At 43.0% G+C, this 18,194-nt stretch overlaps 1 protein-coding gene across 3 annotated transcripts in view; it reads right to left on the bottom strand.

Annotated features, from left to right (window-relative positions):
• Positions 1 to 1,044: 1,044 nt before the first annotated feature.
• Positions 1,045 to 18,194, bottom strand: part of CLTRN (collectrin, amino acid transport regulator) — a 43,622-nt gene continuing 26,472 nt past the window's right edge. For all 3 annotated transcript variants that reach the window (XM_082717058.1, XM_082717056.1, XM_082717057.1), the window contains exons 8-10: positions 16,422 to 16,535; positions 10,908 to 11,102; positions 1,045 to 1,900 (exon numbers count right to left, since the gene is read on the bottom strand). In XM_082717058.1, coding sequence (XP_082573184.1) covers positions 1,744 to 1,900; positions 10,908 to 11,102; positions 16,422 to 16,535 — 466 coding nt within the window. In that variant the 3' untranslated portion in view covers positions 1,045 to 1,743. The remainder of the gene's footprint in view (positions 1,901 to 10,907; positions 11,103 to 16,421; positions 16,536 to 18,194) is intronic.

Genomic DNA, 18,194 nt, shown 5'->3' with positions numbered 1-18,194 from the left:
GGGAAAAATCCACTTCTGAGCTCACTTTAGTGGTTGACAGAGTTCATTTCCCTGTGGTTGAAGGACTGAGGACCCCCACTTCTGGCTGGCTGTTGTTCAGAGGCTGTCTTCAGTGCTGAGAGGCCACCAACAATTCCTAGAGGCTGCTCACATTCTCTTCCACGTAGGCTTTTCCGACATGGCCATTTACTTAATCAAGCCAGCAAGCAGAGTCTCTAGAACAAGTCTGCTGGCAAACAGACACAGACGTAATACAAAGTAATTGCAGGAGTAACATCTCTTCATCTTTGCTGTATTCCATGCAGAAGCAAGTCCCAGGTGCCATCCTCACTCCCGGAGAGGGGTTACGTAAAGGTGTGAACACTGGGAGATGGCAGACATCTTGGAATCTATTTGCCACACCCGCCTTCCTCACTTCTTACAAGTGTATCTCTTCAGAGCAGAGCACGCCCCAGTGAACCTTCTGCCTGCAACTACCTATCTTGGGGTCTGTGTCTGGGGAGCAACACTGCGGCAGGAAAGGGAGTTAGTAACTGTTGCTGTAACATCAACTATGGGTGAAAGCAGTAGGAGATTGAGCAGCGAAGTTTCTTTTTATTCATAAATGTATAATTTATTATTACAGATTAGAATAGCCATGGCTTATCTGGAAATAAAATGAAGTCTACGAACTACAAGATGTCTTTTTTTTTTTAAATGATACACTTTATTTTTTTTAAAGATTTTATTTATTTATTTGACAGACAGAGATCACAAGTAGGCAGAGAGGCAGGCAGAGAGAGAGGGGAGGAAGCAGGCTCCTTGCTGAGCAGAGAGCCCGATGCAGGGCTCGATCCCAGGACCCTGGGATCATGACCTGAGCTGAAGGCAGAGGCTTTAACCCACTGAGCCACCCAGGCGCCCCTACAAGATGTCTTCAAGCAAGGATACACACAACAAAAATAATTCAATTCTAGGGTTGCAGAACAGATTACACAAAACTAATAAAAATTAGGCTTCCTAATTTCCACAGTATGAAAATAAATCTCAGACCACAATCAGTCGCATAATTAAAAAGAGATGATTAGCGCTTTATTAAATTCACAGAGGTTGTTGTTTTACAAATTGCAGAAACAGTCAACCAACAGGGCTGACTTACCAGAGAATGATAGAGAATAAGTAAGTATTGGTATGATCATAGGATGAAATTCCACCTTGGATACTGTCACTCCCATTGTCATCATTCACAACCCAATCATATTTTATTCTTCCTTAGTTAGTCATATACAGAGTGATATGAACAATATTCAAAAAGGATCCATCTTCAAAGATTTTTACACCATATTATGGGTATTCTCCACTGGAAAAATCTCCCTCCGTAGGTCTTCACACACACACATATATATACACACATATATATACATATATATACATCTGTATATATATGTAGTAGCCTGACCTTATTTCCAGCAATGTTCAACACTAATGCACCTTTAAACCAATAAGTAAAGGCACCACGTGGCTATACCTATACATCGTGTTGTCAGAGAAATACTTTAGAATATTTTGAGTAGTCAACAGCTTAGGATTCCAGTGGTCTTCATGGGTATAAATGACAGCCTTTCACTTTCATGCACATGCAGAATTTCTTAGGAAAGAAGAATGATGAAATAAAATAGATGATCTGTCCTTGATAATTTATAATGCTCAGCAGTGGCACAGAAACAAGTGTTGAGTTTCCTGGGGAAGCAAAACAGGAGCCCTTCAGAGAGGGGTGAGCCGCTCATCCTCTGTCATGAAGGCATCGTTAATGTGCCCTCCCTTTGTGTCCAAAGGATCGCAGGGGATGCCATTCTCAATTGTGATCATGTTTTCACACTTGTCTTCAGTGTCATCCACTTCGGATGGTCCTTTGCTCTTCCTAAATGCACATAAAAAGAATGATTGGGGTCTAGAAGCAGAAAGCCTGGTCTTCTGCACAAACATGGAGAGCAAGAGAGGAAACTTAGAATGATGAAATAACTGAGGAGATTCCATATTTTCCAAATAAGTTGCAAAGATGATAAAGACCTAATGGGGTGAAAGGCTGCTGTAAGATAAGAAGTCTGCATGGATGATATATATACATATATATGTATATCCGAACAAGTGGTTTCACTTGGAATACTAAAATAAATATATATGAACATGTATATGAGTGAATATATACATGTATATGAACGAAAGTATTTGGGTACACACATACACACCAATACACATTCACTAACACATACTGCACGAAGGAATGTGAAGAAAACGTATGGCAAATTGGCAAGTCAAAGTATTTAGCTCTAGGAGAACAACTTAACTAAAATTGAATTTTAAAAAAGCATGAAATTTCTCTCACATGATTTGACAAATAGTCTGCAAATGTTGAGTGAAAATCAAATTGAAATGAGGTATCAGGAAGCAAACTCACATTCCTTTGTAGAAAAGAAGCAAGCATTATAAACTGCAGGTATCAGCCTGGCTCTACTTACTACAAAATAGTTGTCTTCATTTGTTAAGTTGGGTTTTTGGAACTCAGAACACATTTTACTAATTACATTACACCTCATAGCTAAAACTGCAGGTCATTCAAAAAAAAAAAAAAAAAACCACGAAAAACAAAAACAAAAAACCTCTATATGACAGTATAAATCTTTGAGTTCCTCATTCTCAGATTCTTTGTAGACTCTGCACCCTTAATAAAAGGAGTGTGAAACTCTGCAGCTTTGAATTCAAAGGGTCTTCCTGTCTTTTGTGAAAGACCGAGTCACTGAGTCAATTATGCTAAATAAGAGATTAAGGTTGTGGCATCATGGAGGCATGGTTTTGGGCATAAGGCTCCCAGACTTGCTAGAGATTCTTTTGTCCCAGGAACCTGTGGAGACTTCGGAGAGGCAGACCTGAATGGATCACACCCACCGCTGGAATGGGGGGGCACTGCTGTGGTGACCAGGATGGACTCCCACCACTATGGAAGTCCCTCGAACCTTGGTGAGTCTCTGGTGAGTGAAGAGGTGGTAAAGATGCCCCAGAGATGACTGAGGTAGAGTTTCCTATTAGTCCTGCAGGAGAGTCCATTTTAACGTGCTTTAGAGAATACGGTGAGAGGAAGGGAGAGGAAAGACCTCTTAGTCACACAGGAATGACAGCTATTATAGACAGAGTAACAGAAATAGAAAATCACCACTATAATAATAATTGATTCTAATGAGGCTCATAATGGATACTCAACCACTGAATAAGAGGTGATTTGGTAACAGGGTATTCAACTGGCATTCTATGACCATCAATCATATCACTTCCATTCACAGTACCCAACACTCACTGAATAACTATGTTTTGACTGACTACTCTGTGTTCAAATAGACACAGTCCTTGTCCTAAAGTGAAAAGAAAGGACTTAACAATGGGGACAAACTCCAAATTTCACTCATCCTCCCTCCCATTTTTTATGGGTTATAAAAAGAAGTGATGATTCAGAGGAGATGAAGCCCCAGTAACAAATGCGCATTTATAAATTATCATCAAAAAATGTCTAGTTCGGGGCACCTGGGTGGCTCAGTGGGTTGAAGCCTCTGCCTTCGGTTAAGGTCATGATCCCAGGGTCCTTCGATAGATCGAGCCCCGCATCAGGTTCTCTGCTCAGCAGGGAGCCTGCTTCTCCCCCTCCCCTCTCTCTGCCTGCCTGTCTGCCTACTTGTGACCTCTGTCTGTCAAATAAAGAAAAATATTTTCTAAAAAATGTCTAGTTCGTGCAATTTCCCCCACACTCACTCCTCACTGGGCTTGGAGGGAATAAGAATTCTCCATAACAATAAACAGATTTTAAACAGTCAACTCTTACTCTAAAATTTGCGTAGGTAAGTATGAAATTCACATCACAAAAATCTTAGTGGATGGGGCGCCTGGGTGGCTCAGTGGGTTAAGCCGCTGCCTTCGGCTCAGGTCATGATCTCGGGGTCCTGGGATCGAGTCCCATATGAAGCTCTCTGCTCGGCGGGGAGCCTGCTTCTCTCTCTCTCTCTCTCTCTGCCTGCCTGCCTCTCCATCTACTTGTGATCCCTCTTTGTCAAATAAATAAATAAAATCTTAAAAAAAAAAATCTTAGTGGATGGAGCATTCTACAGGAGGTGGCTATGCAATGGAAGTCTTCGAAATAGACATGGCCAGCGTCTACCTGTCAGTTCCCTCAGCTAAGAAAGTGCTTTTATAGAGTTAGATGAAAAATCACAGGGAGCTGGACACTTGCAGATCACCACAAGGAATCTCGCCTTCCACTCCCCGCCATAAAGGAGAACTAATCCATTAGGCCTCACAAAGGAATGGCGAAGAACTAAAAAGAAAGATGTAAAGTAAAACAGACAAAAACAAGTTCATCTTCTTGAGAAGAAGGATTTCTCAACCAAAAAGTTTCTGGGCAAAACGGCTGTGGAAATGTATCTAATGAAGCTGTGCCAATGGCGAATGCGGTACACATTGTGCTTCTGTGACCTTGGATCCAGTCGTTCAGCGTCTTGGCCTTGCCCGGCTTCACAAACTGCAGTGTCAGGACTGCGCTGGCGGGACACGATAAGCAGCTACCGGTTATCTAACAGCAATGCAGGGCTTTGTCACGTTTCATAGTACACACGGTAATAAACGGGTTCACTGCCTCTGCATTGCTCTTACTAACAATAATAAAACTTAACTATGTTTCTGGACCATTCTGATTTGATGTTCTGCTAAAAACATGAATTCCTTTTCCTGAAAAATAAAATCGAGTGCTGACTTCCACTGTTCTTGCAGTGTACGGTGGTTCAGGAAGAAGACTGTTTTTAAAAAGTAACTAAAAGACCTGAAACTAGTTCTTAAAAACCTTGAGGGTGGATACTTCTCATAAATCTAGAGACAAGAGGGGAAATGAAGGGACCAAAAAAAATGCCGGGTGACCCTTGGAGCTAAGGGGTGTGGAGGAGCAGGGTTAGGGTTAGGGTTTGCTCATGATAAAGTAGTGGTGGGGCGCCTGGGTGGCTCAGTCATTACGCGTCTGCCTTCGGCTCAGGCCATGATCCCGGGGATCCTGGGATCGAGCCCCATATCGGGCTCCCTTTAGGGAGCCTGCTTCTCCCTCTCTGTTGCTCCCCCTGCTTGTTCTCGTTCTCTCTCTCTCTCTCTCTCCAATAAATAAATAAATAAATAAAATCTTTAAAAAAAATAAAGTAGTGGTGGCTGAAAGCACAAAGAATATTTCTGTCTCCCCTCAAACAAGATAGGACTAAAGAGCCAAGGCCCAAGAATAGCCAGAAAAACAACAAAGGATAGACAAATATGATTTTGAAACAGAACAGAATTAATTATTGGGGAATTAGAACCATCCTCATAATCAGTATGGATGATTCCTGGCGAAAACGTCAGTGTTACTGGAATGATTTCAGTGGGCATTGCAGTCCAGTCAGACTGATGGCCTTTGGGATCCAGACTACCTGGTTTTATTTTATTTTTTTTAAGATTTTATTTGTTTATTTGACAGAGACCACAAGTAGGCAGAGAGGCAGGCAGAGAGAGAGAGAGGAGGAAGCAGGCTTCCCGCTGAGCAGAGAGCCCGATGCGGGGCTCGATCCCAGGACCTTGGGATCATGTCCTGAGCCAAAGGCAGAGACTTCAACCTACGAAGCCAGGTGCCCCCAGACTACCTGGTTTTATTTATTTATTTTTAAGATTTTATTTATTTATTTGACAGAGAGAAATCACAAGTAGATGGAGAGGCAGGCAGAGAGAGAAAGAGAGAGGGAAGCAGGCTCCCTGCTGAGCAGAGAGCCCGATGCGGGACTCGATCCCAGGACCCTGAGATCATGACCTGAGCCGAAGGCCGTGGCTTAACCCACTGAGCCACCCAGGCGCCCAGACTACCTGGTTTTAAAAACGGTTACTACGAACCTTCTGACCATGTGACCATAGGCAGGGTGCTTCATGTCGCCATGTGGTAGTGATAATACTAATTAGTATCTATTTCATGACAGAATCCAGACTAAGTGCTTTGTGTACATCACCTCATTTAATTCCGATTGCAGTATTATAAAGATTTTATTATTATCTCTGTTTTTTAAGACATTATTTATTTACTTGAGAGAGAGAGAGCACAGAGGGAGAGAGAGGAGGGAAGCAGACTCCTTGCTGAGCAGACAGCCCGATGGAGGCTTCATCCAGAGACCCTGACATCACGACCTAAGCTGAAGGCAGACGTTTAACCAACTGAGCCACCCACGGGCCCCTTATTATCCCTGTTTTTCAAATAAAGGAGCTATGACTCAACTATATAAAGCAGCTTATCTTTGAGAAAGGAACAAGACTGGTGAAAGCAGTGCACCTAGAACTCTATTTAATCTCCCCAGGCTTCACTCAAAACACACATTTGATTCCTACTGAGTATGTGCACTTAAGAACAGCAAAGGAAAAGAATTATTAGCTCTAACATTTCTGATTTTACTTATACATCTATTTTTAAGACTTTTTAAGAATGTGAAATTTCAGTATATTGATAATGTTGGCTGAGTCCCATCCCCTTGTGTGAAAAGCAGTATTGTTAGAAATCTAAATGCATTTATGTTTACTACTGCCCTTATGGGAATAGAAATATAACCAGAAATAAACCAAGTGAATCTATGAATGACTCTGCTCTACTGGGAGCATTAGCTAGGGTTATGTCCCGAGTCCTTAATCTGGCGTTGTTACCAAGTGCAAGACTATAATCTCCTTGTAGGCAGGAACCATCCACATTATCTGTGTATGTATCCTCCCTGATAAATACTAGAGCTCCTATCACAGAATGGATAGTCAATAAGGGAATAAGATATGTTTTACTTCTTTGGGCCTTGGCTTCTGGAGAGATGAATTTAGAGTACTTTCCAGTATACAAAGCACTTTTGTGTATTCTCCAACTTTGTCTTCTCATCATCATAACTATGTAAGAAAATATTATTATCCTCATTTTCCAGATGTGACCTGCTTAAGATCACACAGCTAATAAGCACCAGGGCTTAAGACTGGAACCCAAAACCAAGAGTATCCATCCAGTGCTGCTTCTACTAAAACACGCATCACATCAACTGCATCGCCACTGTCATGGTCGCATCACCGTTGTCACCATCACAACCATCGCTGTCATCATCATTCTCATCATCACAAAGCTGACCAGAGAACGAAAACATCTACTTGCAGGCTGGCAGTGGACACAGATCTAGTACAGACATCACTGTGGGATAGATGTAGTTCATCCTGGGTACCTGCCCACCTACCGAGCTGCCTAATTGTTTTCCCAAGATAAAATAAATAAATAAAATCATTTTCCAACTTTTTCTTTCCCTTCAACAAGTCTCTCATTTCCACAAACTGCTATTTTCAACTAGATGGTAAGAGAAAAGCAACTTCCTCAAATGATGTCCCAAGAGGTGGCATCTGCAATGGTGTGCTGAAGCTGGCTGCTGTAGGCTTGCACCAGGCAACTGTTAAATCTTCAGAAATTTCATAGTTGCTAGGAAATCAACGAATGCTACAAACTGGGATATTTTTTAGACAGCTGGTTAACCAGCTTACCACTCTTATAGTAAACAGCAACCCTAATAAGATCACTTGCTTTTTAAAATAGGGCTTTGTGGGGCGCCTGGGTGGCTCAGCGGATTAGAGCCCCTGCCTTCGGCTCAGGTATGATCCCAGGGTCCTGGGATCGCTGCTTCCCCCTCTCTCTCTGCCTACTTGTGATCTCTGTCTGTCAAATAAATAAATAAAATCTTTAAAAAAAATAAAATAAAATAGGGATTTGTTAACTAATAAAATCCCAAACAATGAGCCACTGAACTGGAAAACTTTTTATTTTTATTAATTTTTTTATTAAAGATTTTATTTATTTATTTGACAGAGATCACAAGTAGGCAGAGAGGCAGGCAGAGGGAGAGGAGGAAGCAGGCTCCCTGCTGAGCAGAGAGCCCGATGCGGGGCTCAATCCCAGGACCCTGGGATCATGACCTGAGCCAAAGGCAGAGGCTTTAACCCACTGAGCCACCCAGGCGCCCCTGGAAAACTTTTTATAGCATCCTGGCAATTTCTGGATGAAAATGAGATCCTTTTTTCAGTATCCCTTAGTCACAGAAATGGGTTAAGCTGATCTTGGATAATAATACTGTTTATTTAGTGCATGCTATATTCTAGGTACTTTATACACATTTATCTCAACCAATCCTCACGGAAGCCCTGTGAGATAGTACCTTCTTACTACAGATGGAGAAATAGTCCCACAGAAATTGGATGACTCGACCAAGGTCATTTGACTAAAGGGCATAGGTGGTGTTTGAGTTCGCCCAGTTTGGCTTCCAATGACTGCACACTTCACAGTGACCAGCTATGAGTAATCAATGTAATGTTGCTACTGACAAAGGTAAAAGAATTGTTAAAGGTTTCCTTGAGAAATGTCCTGAACAGTAGGTTTAAATATGCATATGTCGTTGATGACAGTGGCATTCTTCTCCACAGGAGCAAAATGGTTAACTGAGACAACCTTCTCCCGGCTTTCTAAATGTAAGATTTTCTATCTAATGTATGGATTGAACTGTTGAACAAATCTTCGTTTCCTCAGGACTAAAAGCACTGGGGCCAACTTCTGCCTTTTCCATGATTAGAAAGGGCTTTCATGACCATCACCAGGGCTCTCCCCACTCCAGACCACACCCTCTCCACACCTTCCAAGCAGTACTTTGCCCACGAGAAACCCACCACAGATCGTATCTAACTTACAACACAACAAATCAATTTATCTTCAGAAGGTTGTCGTAACTGTCCTGACTCTATTTGCCAATTAGTGATGCTCTCCAGATTTCTGCAAGAGATGTGTCTATCTGTTTTCCTAGTCTGAACACAAAATGAATTTGCAAAGGCAAGGTTGTGACAACAGCCTCACTTCTCCCAGGCAACAGATTATGATGCTACACACCCAATTATTATATTACCGCAGGACCTGCTCAGCAGGAAAGAGACAGCACGAGCTGGAAGGCCAGCAAATGGCAGGATAATAAAATAACAGTAACAGCTAACACTTACTGAGCGCTCACCGTGGGCCAGGCACCACTCTAAGCACACCACTGCATTAACTCTTTTTATCCCACCAAGGTCATTATTTCCGGTATACCTCGCTGTCACTCCAGCAAAGTCATCTCTGCACAAGCAACAAAGAAAAATTTAACCAACCCGATGCTAGCACCGCAAACCATACTCTCCTGCGCTTGGGTTCCCTGACTCATTGCCTGTGCCTCCTGATATGCAGAGTTAATGGATTACATACAACAGCAGAATCTAGGATATAAATACTTTGGATCTAAGCAGTATGTCTTATCGTCCGTCCTTCTAACTCCTACAGTATACTGTGCTAGTGAGGAAACTGGGAACCAAGGAGATGAAGTGAATTTATAGAGGTTACAATCGTTAGAAATCCTAGAAGCACAGTATTACAGGATTATATGGAACTTAAACATATTAAACATAAGGTGTCAAATATTCCAAGGGAATCTTTCTTAATATTCAAAAAAAAAAAAGACTGAAAACAAAACAAACTGACAACTTGTACCACGGCTCTCAGCATTGCATGCCATGCCGAGATGAAGAATATCAAGCAAGGACAACTTGATTTTAACCTCTGAGTTTTAAGATGGGGACTAGACATAAATCTCATTTATTCCAGAGCATTTCACCTGTCATTTGTGGAAAAAAGTTACAAAGGCCAACATCTGAAATGATTCCCTTCTGCTAGTAACTAGGGTGAGGCATAGGGACAGGAGTAAACCTCCAGAGAAACATTTAGTTGAACCCACGCTTGGCCAAACTCAACCCCCATGTCTGTGTGGGCATCGACCCTTTTGAAAGCCAATGCATGTCCCTGTGATTTCCACTTACCAAAATTCTTCTTCCTTGGAATCAGATGAGAAGGTTTTAGAAAAATCAAACTGTCTAATGAAGAGTAAGGACCCTCTCCACTTCCCGTCTGCATCCGAGCTACTTGTAAACAAAACTCTCTCCTTTCGTCATGCTGAGAAATCCTCTCCGCCTCTCCTCCTGTTCTCCCACCTTTGTTACTTTCTCAGTGGTCTCAAAGTCTCAAAGTCTCCCTTGAAGTAGCGGCAATAATTTAGACAGCAAAGTTTGTAGGTGCCCCGGGATCCAGGTAAAGGAACTCCCGGAGTAGCAATCTCCAAACTGGAAGCTCTCAAACTAAGTGAATTAGAATAACCTGGATAGTCATTAAAATGTATCCCCTTTACAGATTATACTTTAGAAGGTTTGCAGTAGGGCAAACCTTCATTTTAAACAAGCGTTCCTGCTGATTCTGATGCAAGGTGTTGATTCGGAGTTCACCTAGGAACGTAGTTCTACAGGCACTAGAGGGACAGGCAACTGTTGGAAGGAGGGAAGCAGAGAAGCACAAGAGTATCCGGGACAAGAGGGGGCCTGTAGGCACTGGGCCAAGAAAAGGCAAGCCAAGCTGGGGAGGCGTGGAAAGAACCGTGGAACTGCTGGCATTTGCCGGTAGAGGACTGTTAAAGATTAACTCTGCCTACCCAAAAAGTCTACTTAGGTTTGTATATCCAACTTACAAAAGCATAATACAGATATTAAAATCAATTCTTGATATGAAATATTCATACGGTGTAGAAGAAAGAAAAAGATAGTATTGGAAGGAGTCATAGTTAGTAAGGGACACTGGACTCTAGAAAGTCTCTAAACACAAGAGCCCAAGTGATATTTTGATAATCACCAATATTTTCAAAGTTTCAGATTTAAGGCATTATCTTCAGCTTGGAGAAAATTCCCTCCTCATTTTTCCAAGTCATAAGGAAATAGGAAAATCCTCCCTAAGTCACTCTGTTTAAGCATCTTACCTTCTACGTTGCCGGATTCCTGATAAAATCAACAGCATGACTGCCACTATGACGATGCAAAATATCACACTGAATATAATAATCCAGATGGGCATGGATGGGTTAGTGGGTGGTGCAAGAGTGGAAGGAATTTTTAAAAATTCCAGGGTCTGGTCATTCAAAAAGAAGGCATTGTTGATCCGGTTCCTATTCATTCTACAATATAATGAGGATTAAAAACAAACAAGAGAGAAAAAAAGTTATAAACAGAAGGTATAGTCCTATCTCTTCATGATTATAATTATCTCTAGAACAGAGCATCCCTGTGGCAAGAGACCTCGGGTTGACTAGACAGTCTGACGGGGGGCAGTCATGCTGTGGTACTCTTTTCATAGCAGTGCCGGCTGCTACGGAAAGGCTCGCCTACTGCCCTCCATTGTTGGGAATGTCCGAGAAGTAACCAGAAGTCCTGAGCTTGAAGCTCTGCCCACCAGGTTTTATTTCCAGAAAGGCAGCCTCTAGACTAAGATGACACAACTCGATTTAAGGTGACTTACACAAATACCAAGAGCAGGAAGAGGGAAAGTTATGTGTAAAAAAGTGGGTGAAAGGGGCACCTGGGTGGCTCAATGGGTTAAGCCTCTGCCTTCGGCTCAGGTCATGATGTCAGGGTCCTGGGATCGGGTCCTGCATCGGGCTCTCTGCTCAGTAGGGGGCCTGCTTCCCCCCCTCTCTCTCTCTGCCTGCCTTTCTGCCTACTTGTGATCTCTCTCTATCAAATAAATAAATAAAATCTTTTTTTAAAAAAGTGGGTGAAAAACTCAAGAAGAAAAGAAAATCAGGAATAAAAAAGAACCATGAAGCCAGGAGCAGCTGTAAATCCATCAGTTTGATTTTTTTTTCATTAATTCAACAAACATTTGCTGAAAACTTACCAAGTACCAGATATGGTGGTAAGTGCTGGAGATATAAAGTGAAATGAAAATACCAAGGTGCTTACAGTCTAGACCAGTCGAGAAGAATGGCACATCAGTCCCTCCACAATGAAAGTGCAGTGCAAAATGTTCCATGAGAGACGTTAAGTATGGCTGCCGTGGGAGATGGTGGGGGGGGGCAAGTACCTCATATCGAGAAGTCAGGGCTGCTTTCCTGAGAAAGCAACATTGAGCTGTGTTTTGAGGGACCCACAGGAATCCTTGAGGCCAGAGTGTGTAGTAAGCACAGGAATGGAGACAACAGTATCATAGTTTTGTTCAGGACTGTAAGTTTCATGTGAATAAAGTCATTGGTGCTTGAGAAGCCCAAAAATCCAGAAAAAATATCAAGGTAAATGAATTACTCTTGCTGGGGAAAATCTGCATTTTTGGTGGTGGCAGTGGTTAGGGAGGGGTTGAGAGCAAAGACTTATTTGACTGAAACCAAATAAGTGAATTTCTAACTGGAATTTGCAAACTAGATGAGGAGATTTCTTGGGATATTCGCTGGCCTTTACTGCATTCACCCTAGACAACTGACTTCATCTACCTCTGGAGCAGCAACGGAAAATACATATATGATGTGAGCTTCATGTGTGACTTCAAATACTCTATGAGGTGCATTTTAAGAGAACATAAAAAGAAAGGGGTGAAATTATTTTAATTTTTCTAAGTAGGCTCCACACCCAACATGGGGCTTGAACTCGTATCCCTGAGATCAAGAGTCACATGGCCTACTGACCAAGCCAGCCCGTTACCCTGAACTATTTTAATAATTTTTTTGCCCAACACAGCCAGAAAAATATAATTTCAACCTGTTGTCAATCTTGAGTTGGCTCACATTGTATTTTGTACTCAATCTTTGAAATGTGATGTGTACTTTACACTTAGGGTGTATCTAATCTTGGACTAGCTACATTTCAAGTGCTCAGCAGTCACATATGGGGAATGACTACCATCCTGGACAGTGCAGGACTTGAACCTGACAGTAATGGCTTGACAATCTCTGCAGATCAGCACGAGGCTATCAGGAAAGACCTCCTTTAGCAAATAAAAATCTATGTAGAGACATGATTACTCACAAATGTGAAAAAGAATCCCAGCCAGATAATCTATAGCAGCAGATAATTCCAATGTAATTTTTTTTATCATAATACCCACTAATTCCATCCATGTTGTTGCAAATGGCAAGACTTCATTCTTTTTTTTTTTATTTTAAAGATTTTTATTTATTCATTTGACAGAGAGAGATCACAAGTAGGCAGAGAGGCAGGCAGAGAGAGAGGAAGGGAAGCAGGCCCCCTCTGAGCAGAGAGCCCGATGTGGGACTCGATCCCAGGACCCTGAGATCATGACCTGAGCCGAAGGCAGCGGCTTAACCCACTGAGCCACCCAGGCACCCCAAGATTTCATTCTTTTTGATGGCTGAGTAATATTCGTGTGTGTGTGTGTGAGTGTGTGTGTGTGTGTGTGTGTGTGTGTGAGAGAGAGAGAGAGAGAGAGAGAGAGAGTCAGTCATCTGCTGATGAACGTCTGGGCTCTTCCCATATTTTGGGTATTGTCAAATTACGGAAAAGCTTCCTTTTTCCAGAACCTATCACTGATAATCTGGGAACACAAACGTCTCTACAAAATAACGAACCCCACTACTAAGGTATGACTCAGAGTAAAATGAGAAGTTGCTCTATATTCGCATTCTAGCTACCTGGTTAGTGAACACTTTGCTGTTCTTTTGCCTCTCGGACTGATTAGAAGTTATAAGTAACTAATGAATCACTGAACACTACCTCAAAAACTAATGATGTACTATACAGTGGCTAACCGAACATAATAAAAAATAGTAAATAACTAGATAGATACATAGATAGATAGAAAAAAAGAGACAGACGTTCTGGGGCACCTGAGTGGCTCAGTTGGTTAAGCGTCTGCCCTCAGCTCAGGTCATGATCCTAGGGTCCCGGGATCGAGTCCCGCAGCAGGCTCTCTGCTCAGCAGGAAGTCTGCTTCTCCCTCTGTCCCTCACCTCTCTTTCTCTCTCTCTCAAACAAATAAATAAAATCCTTTAAAAAAAAACAATTACTCAGAAGTGATCGGTGTTGACATGAAATGCCACACACGTGCAGGAACGCACTTCACGAAGCAGAGAGGGTTGTGCAAATAGGAAGCAGAACTAGCATCACTGCGCCCACCTCCACCAGAATCTTCAGCCTTGAAATTCCTATTACCTGCCCTCTAGCTGCCATGCCCTTGCTTTCATGCTATCCTTCTTTCTTGGTGCTGTTCCCTTTACTTTCATACAATCCTGCTGAGTCGGATCCCTGGCATAACTTCTCATTCTTTCAGCCTTCCCCACCCCCTAAGCAGCGTCTCCTGCAAGGACCTTTGACAGAGGCGTTCTGTCGTGGACATACTCATCTGCGTCCTCCACCTTCACCCCCAACACTCACTCTCCTCCCTCGCATTAACGGGAGCCTGCTCTCACCGCAGCGCCTTCACTTCCTTGTAGTCCTCCTAGAGCATGGAGATGGTGTGAATAAAATACAGTGAAATACAGTGTTCCTAATTCTCATGCCCTAAGTGCTGGGTCTTAACAGTATTTTTAGTGGTATAAGTACACGAACAATGTAGTTCAAACCTTCCTGTTAAAGCAGATTAAATCATATCCTGCTAGTATAGATCCTCAAGACCTTTGCTTCGGCGAGGGAAATGGACGATTGTTCACACAAAAACCTTTGGCATTGATTACATACTCATTATCTTTCTCTTTCCAGAAATAGTTTCTTTTCTGAACTTACTGTTCCAATATACCTTTGCCCAACAGTAGTCATTTTAGGGATGGAAAGTTTACATACATAAAGTACACACTGATTAAAGTAAAAACAAACTGCATCCTTCTCTGAAGTCAAGAATACACTTCACTTGGGGCTCCTGGGTGGCTCAGTGGGTTAAAGCCTCTGCCTTCGGCTCAGGTCATGATCTCAGGGTCCTGGGATCGAGCCCCTCATCGGGCTCTCTGCTCAGCGGGGAGCCTGCTTCCTCCTCTCTCTCTGCCTGCTTCTCTGCCTACTTGTGATTCTCTGTGTGTCAAATAAATAAATAAAATCTTAAAAAAAAAAAAAGAATACACTTCACTTTTGAAAGATCGTCATGATTACAAGGAGGGGTGGAGAAGAACTGGGGGAAAACTGTGTAAAATCTGAAGTGGGTAAAAAATATTACTGAGTATCTGGTGAATTCACCTTTCTGGACAATTTATACCTTCTATTTGTCTTTGAGTTATTTCGCAAATCTGTAAGTGGTAGAAAACTGACATAATGTAAATGATTCTTGCCCAGAGAAAATCAAGTGAGCTGTGTCTGGTCGAATATGACTGATCACTACCTGATGGACAGAATGGTGCACCTTTTTGTAAATGGACATCACCATTCCCTGATTGCCAAAGATGCACTGGTACTTGAAGTCTCCTTTGGGTTTTTGTTTGTTTGTTTGCTTTTTAAAGATTTTATTTATTTATTTGTCAGAGAGAACACAAGCTGGGTGAGCAGTAGGCAGAGGGAGAAGCAAGCAGAGGAAGAAGCAGGCTCCCCGCTGACTAAGGAGCTCGATGTGGGACTCGATCCCAGGACCCTGAGATCATGATCTGAGCCTAAGGCAGACACTTAATGGACTGAGCCACTCAGGCGTCCCTTGAAGTCTCCTTTGAACTGCTTTTACCATTTTACTGGTTCCCTCATTAATTAATGAGACAATAAAATCTTTAGTGGCATTTACTTTTAATTTGTATGACAGTCACGCTCTTACCTTGTTTTTTAAAAAAAAAAAATCTTCTAAAGGCAAAGACTGTACATTAACTAAAGAAGTTAAGTCCTTAGAGACCCCAAAAATGAGACCATTTTTATTGTTTAAATAAAAGCCAAAGGTATGACTTGTCCTTCAAAATACCTTATATTTATTAACTCATTTAACCTTCTCAACAACTCTGAGGGAGAGGTACCATAACTATTCCTGTTTTATAGATTATAGGAGGAAAACAAAATGAGGGGAAGTAACTTGTCTGTAATCCAGAGACAAAACCTACGAATTTGGGCTCCAGAATCCATGTGATAAACCATCACACAACAGCACCACACCAGGTTTTCTTGCCAAAAGAAGACAGCCCTAAACATTCATAGCTAATATTTAAACCAGGGCTTCTCAGCCACAGCACAATTGGCATTTGGGGTTGAATAACTCTTTGTTCTGACGGGCCATCCTGTGCATAGCAGGATGTTCGGCATCACCCCTATCTTCCGTCGACTCAACACCCCACGCCCCCCACCTCAACTGTGACAACAAAGATGTCTCCAGACATTGCCAAACGTCTCCTTGTAGGCAAAATTGTCCCTGGATAAGAAACACTGATCCAAACTAATGCTTAATACAAGCTAACAAAATTAAATCTTTCACCTATGAATACATAAATCATTGTGAAGCACAGAGAGAATTCTTCAAAATTTATGAAAACTGTCGAATCAATCAACAAGTTGATATGCCAGGAGAAGACATATTTAGCGGTGATTACCTTATGGCTGACTGTATCTCAACAGCAGGAAGGGTGTGATTTTTTGAAGGATCTGTAACCACAAACCAGAATGACACCCGCTGGGTTACATTGCAAAGTAGGACATGGGAAATTCTGCAGATGATGGAGAAAAAAAATACATGATAAGCAAATTATGACCGATTCCATTGGAACATCCACTCTGGCATAATTACCATCTTAAAAGGTGTCTTAGCTATGAACTCATTTTTACTGTTTTAAGAAATGCCTTATTAAGAAGAAAATAACGCAGGATATCTCCTTTGTTGCAAAATCAGATACTTGGGAATCACTCCTTAAATGAGAATCTACCAAAATGAGAAAATAACCAAAGTACACAGTCAAGAGTGTTAAGGATCTCATTCTTCATCACCTGCTAGCTGACAAGCATCCCTGCTTCCCCAACACTGAGCCTCTTTCAAAACCATAGACGCCTCTGGAGTTCCTTCATCGAGCTGTTCTTAGTCTCATTCAGACTGACACATCCCAGATCCAGACAAATCAGTTGCCACTCTCTGGCCCCATACTGCTTCTGTGCTGGCCACACCGCCATCCCTCTCCCACTCAGGTACTGGAGCAGACACACGAGGAGACCTCCAAGCTGAAGTGCAATCATCAATTTACCAGCAGTCTTTGAACACTGTTTCTGCAATTATTTGCTTTCCAACTGTCAATGGGAATGTGCCACACCACTCTGAGTACATACATTGCCGGGACATATGACAGGAAAGAAATGACATTAGTGTTCAGATGGGAGACAATTATATATGAATATATGAAAGATATAAAGATTAAAAATTACAGGAGAGTCAACATAACTCAATGTTGCCAGGACTAAAACATAAATCATGAACACATTCACCATTTTCTTAGGAGCAAAACTGCAAAAAGTGACATTAGCAACTGTTCTGGAAGATGGAAGCACCCATCACCTTTACTAATAAATGTAAATTCCTCTTCCTTTAAAAGAGCATTCAAGTGCATTTTTACAATAATGAAGGAGAGTGCCATTCTGCCGGTTTTCTGTATTTTCAGGACCCGATAGAAATGACTACATTTTCTCCCGCTAAGTGTCAGGTACAAACGCCGAAGCAGCCCTCGCGGCCCCTGTGCCTAGAGCCACGTGCCAGGGACATGCAGTGTGATCTGGAGGGTCCGCGGTCCTCAGCAGCAGGCGTGCCCGGGGCATCTTCCCCGTCCGCGGGGCCCGGGCCTGGCTCGTGCAGGGCCCCTGTCCAGGAGGTTCCCCACGTGAGACCCCGCGTGCCGCCCATGCGTCGCGATTTCAACGGTCGCCCCAGCCCGGCGTGTTCCGCGTCCGCAGACACTCGGAGCCCTTGCGGAAGCCGTGTTTCGCCCTCCGAGGCCCCGACGCCGCCGCACCGCCAACATGGGCGGCTACCTGAGCAGACACCTGGGCAGATACCTGCGCACGGCCAAGGCCGCGCTGCCACGCCCCGCTTGGGGGAACCGCTACCTGCGGGCCAGGCCCGGCCCCCACTGCCGCGGCGCGGTCCAGAGCCAAGTCATCTCGGTGCACCGGGAGCGCTGGATGCAGAGCCGGACCCGCCTCCCGCTGCCGCCCCACCTGGACCACCCCCGAGTCCAGAGGGCCGTAGCGCCCAAGGCCTGGAGGAGCTTCCGCGGCAAGTCCCCCCTCCACACCTTCCTGGGGCTGGATTTCTCTAGCAGGCGCGAGAGCTTCGTGAGGCACTGCCTCTGGAAGGCCCAGAACGTCCTGAACGTCTGGAACAT

Source organism: Mustela nivalis (genome assembly GCF_964662115.1).
Source record: "Mustela nivalis genome assembly, chromosome: X".
In the NCBI taxonomy this organism is placed as follows: Eukaryota; Metazoa; Chordata; class Mammalia; order Carnivora; family Mustelidae; genus Mustela; species Mustela nivalis.
This window is presented reverse-complemented; position numbering and strand designations above follow the sequence as displayed.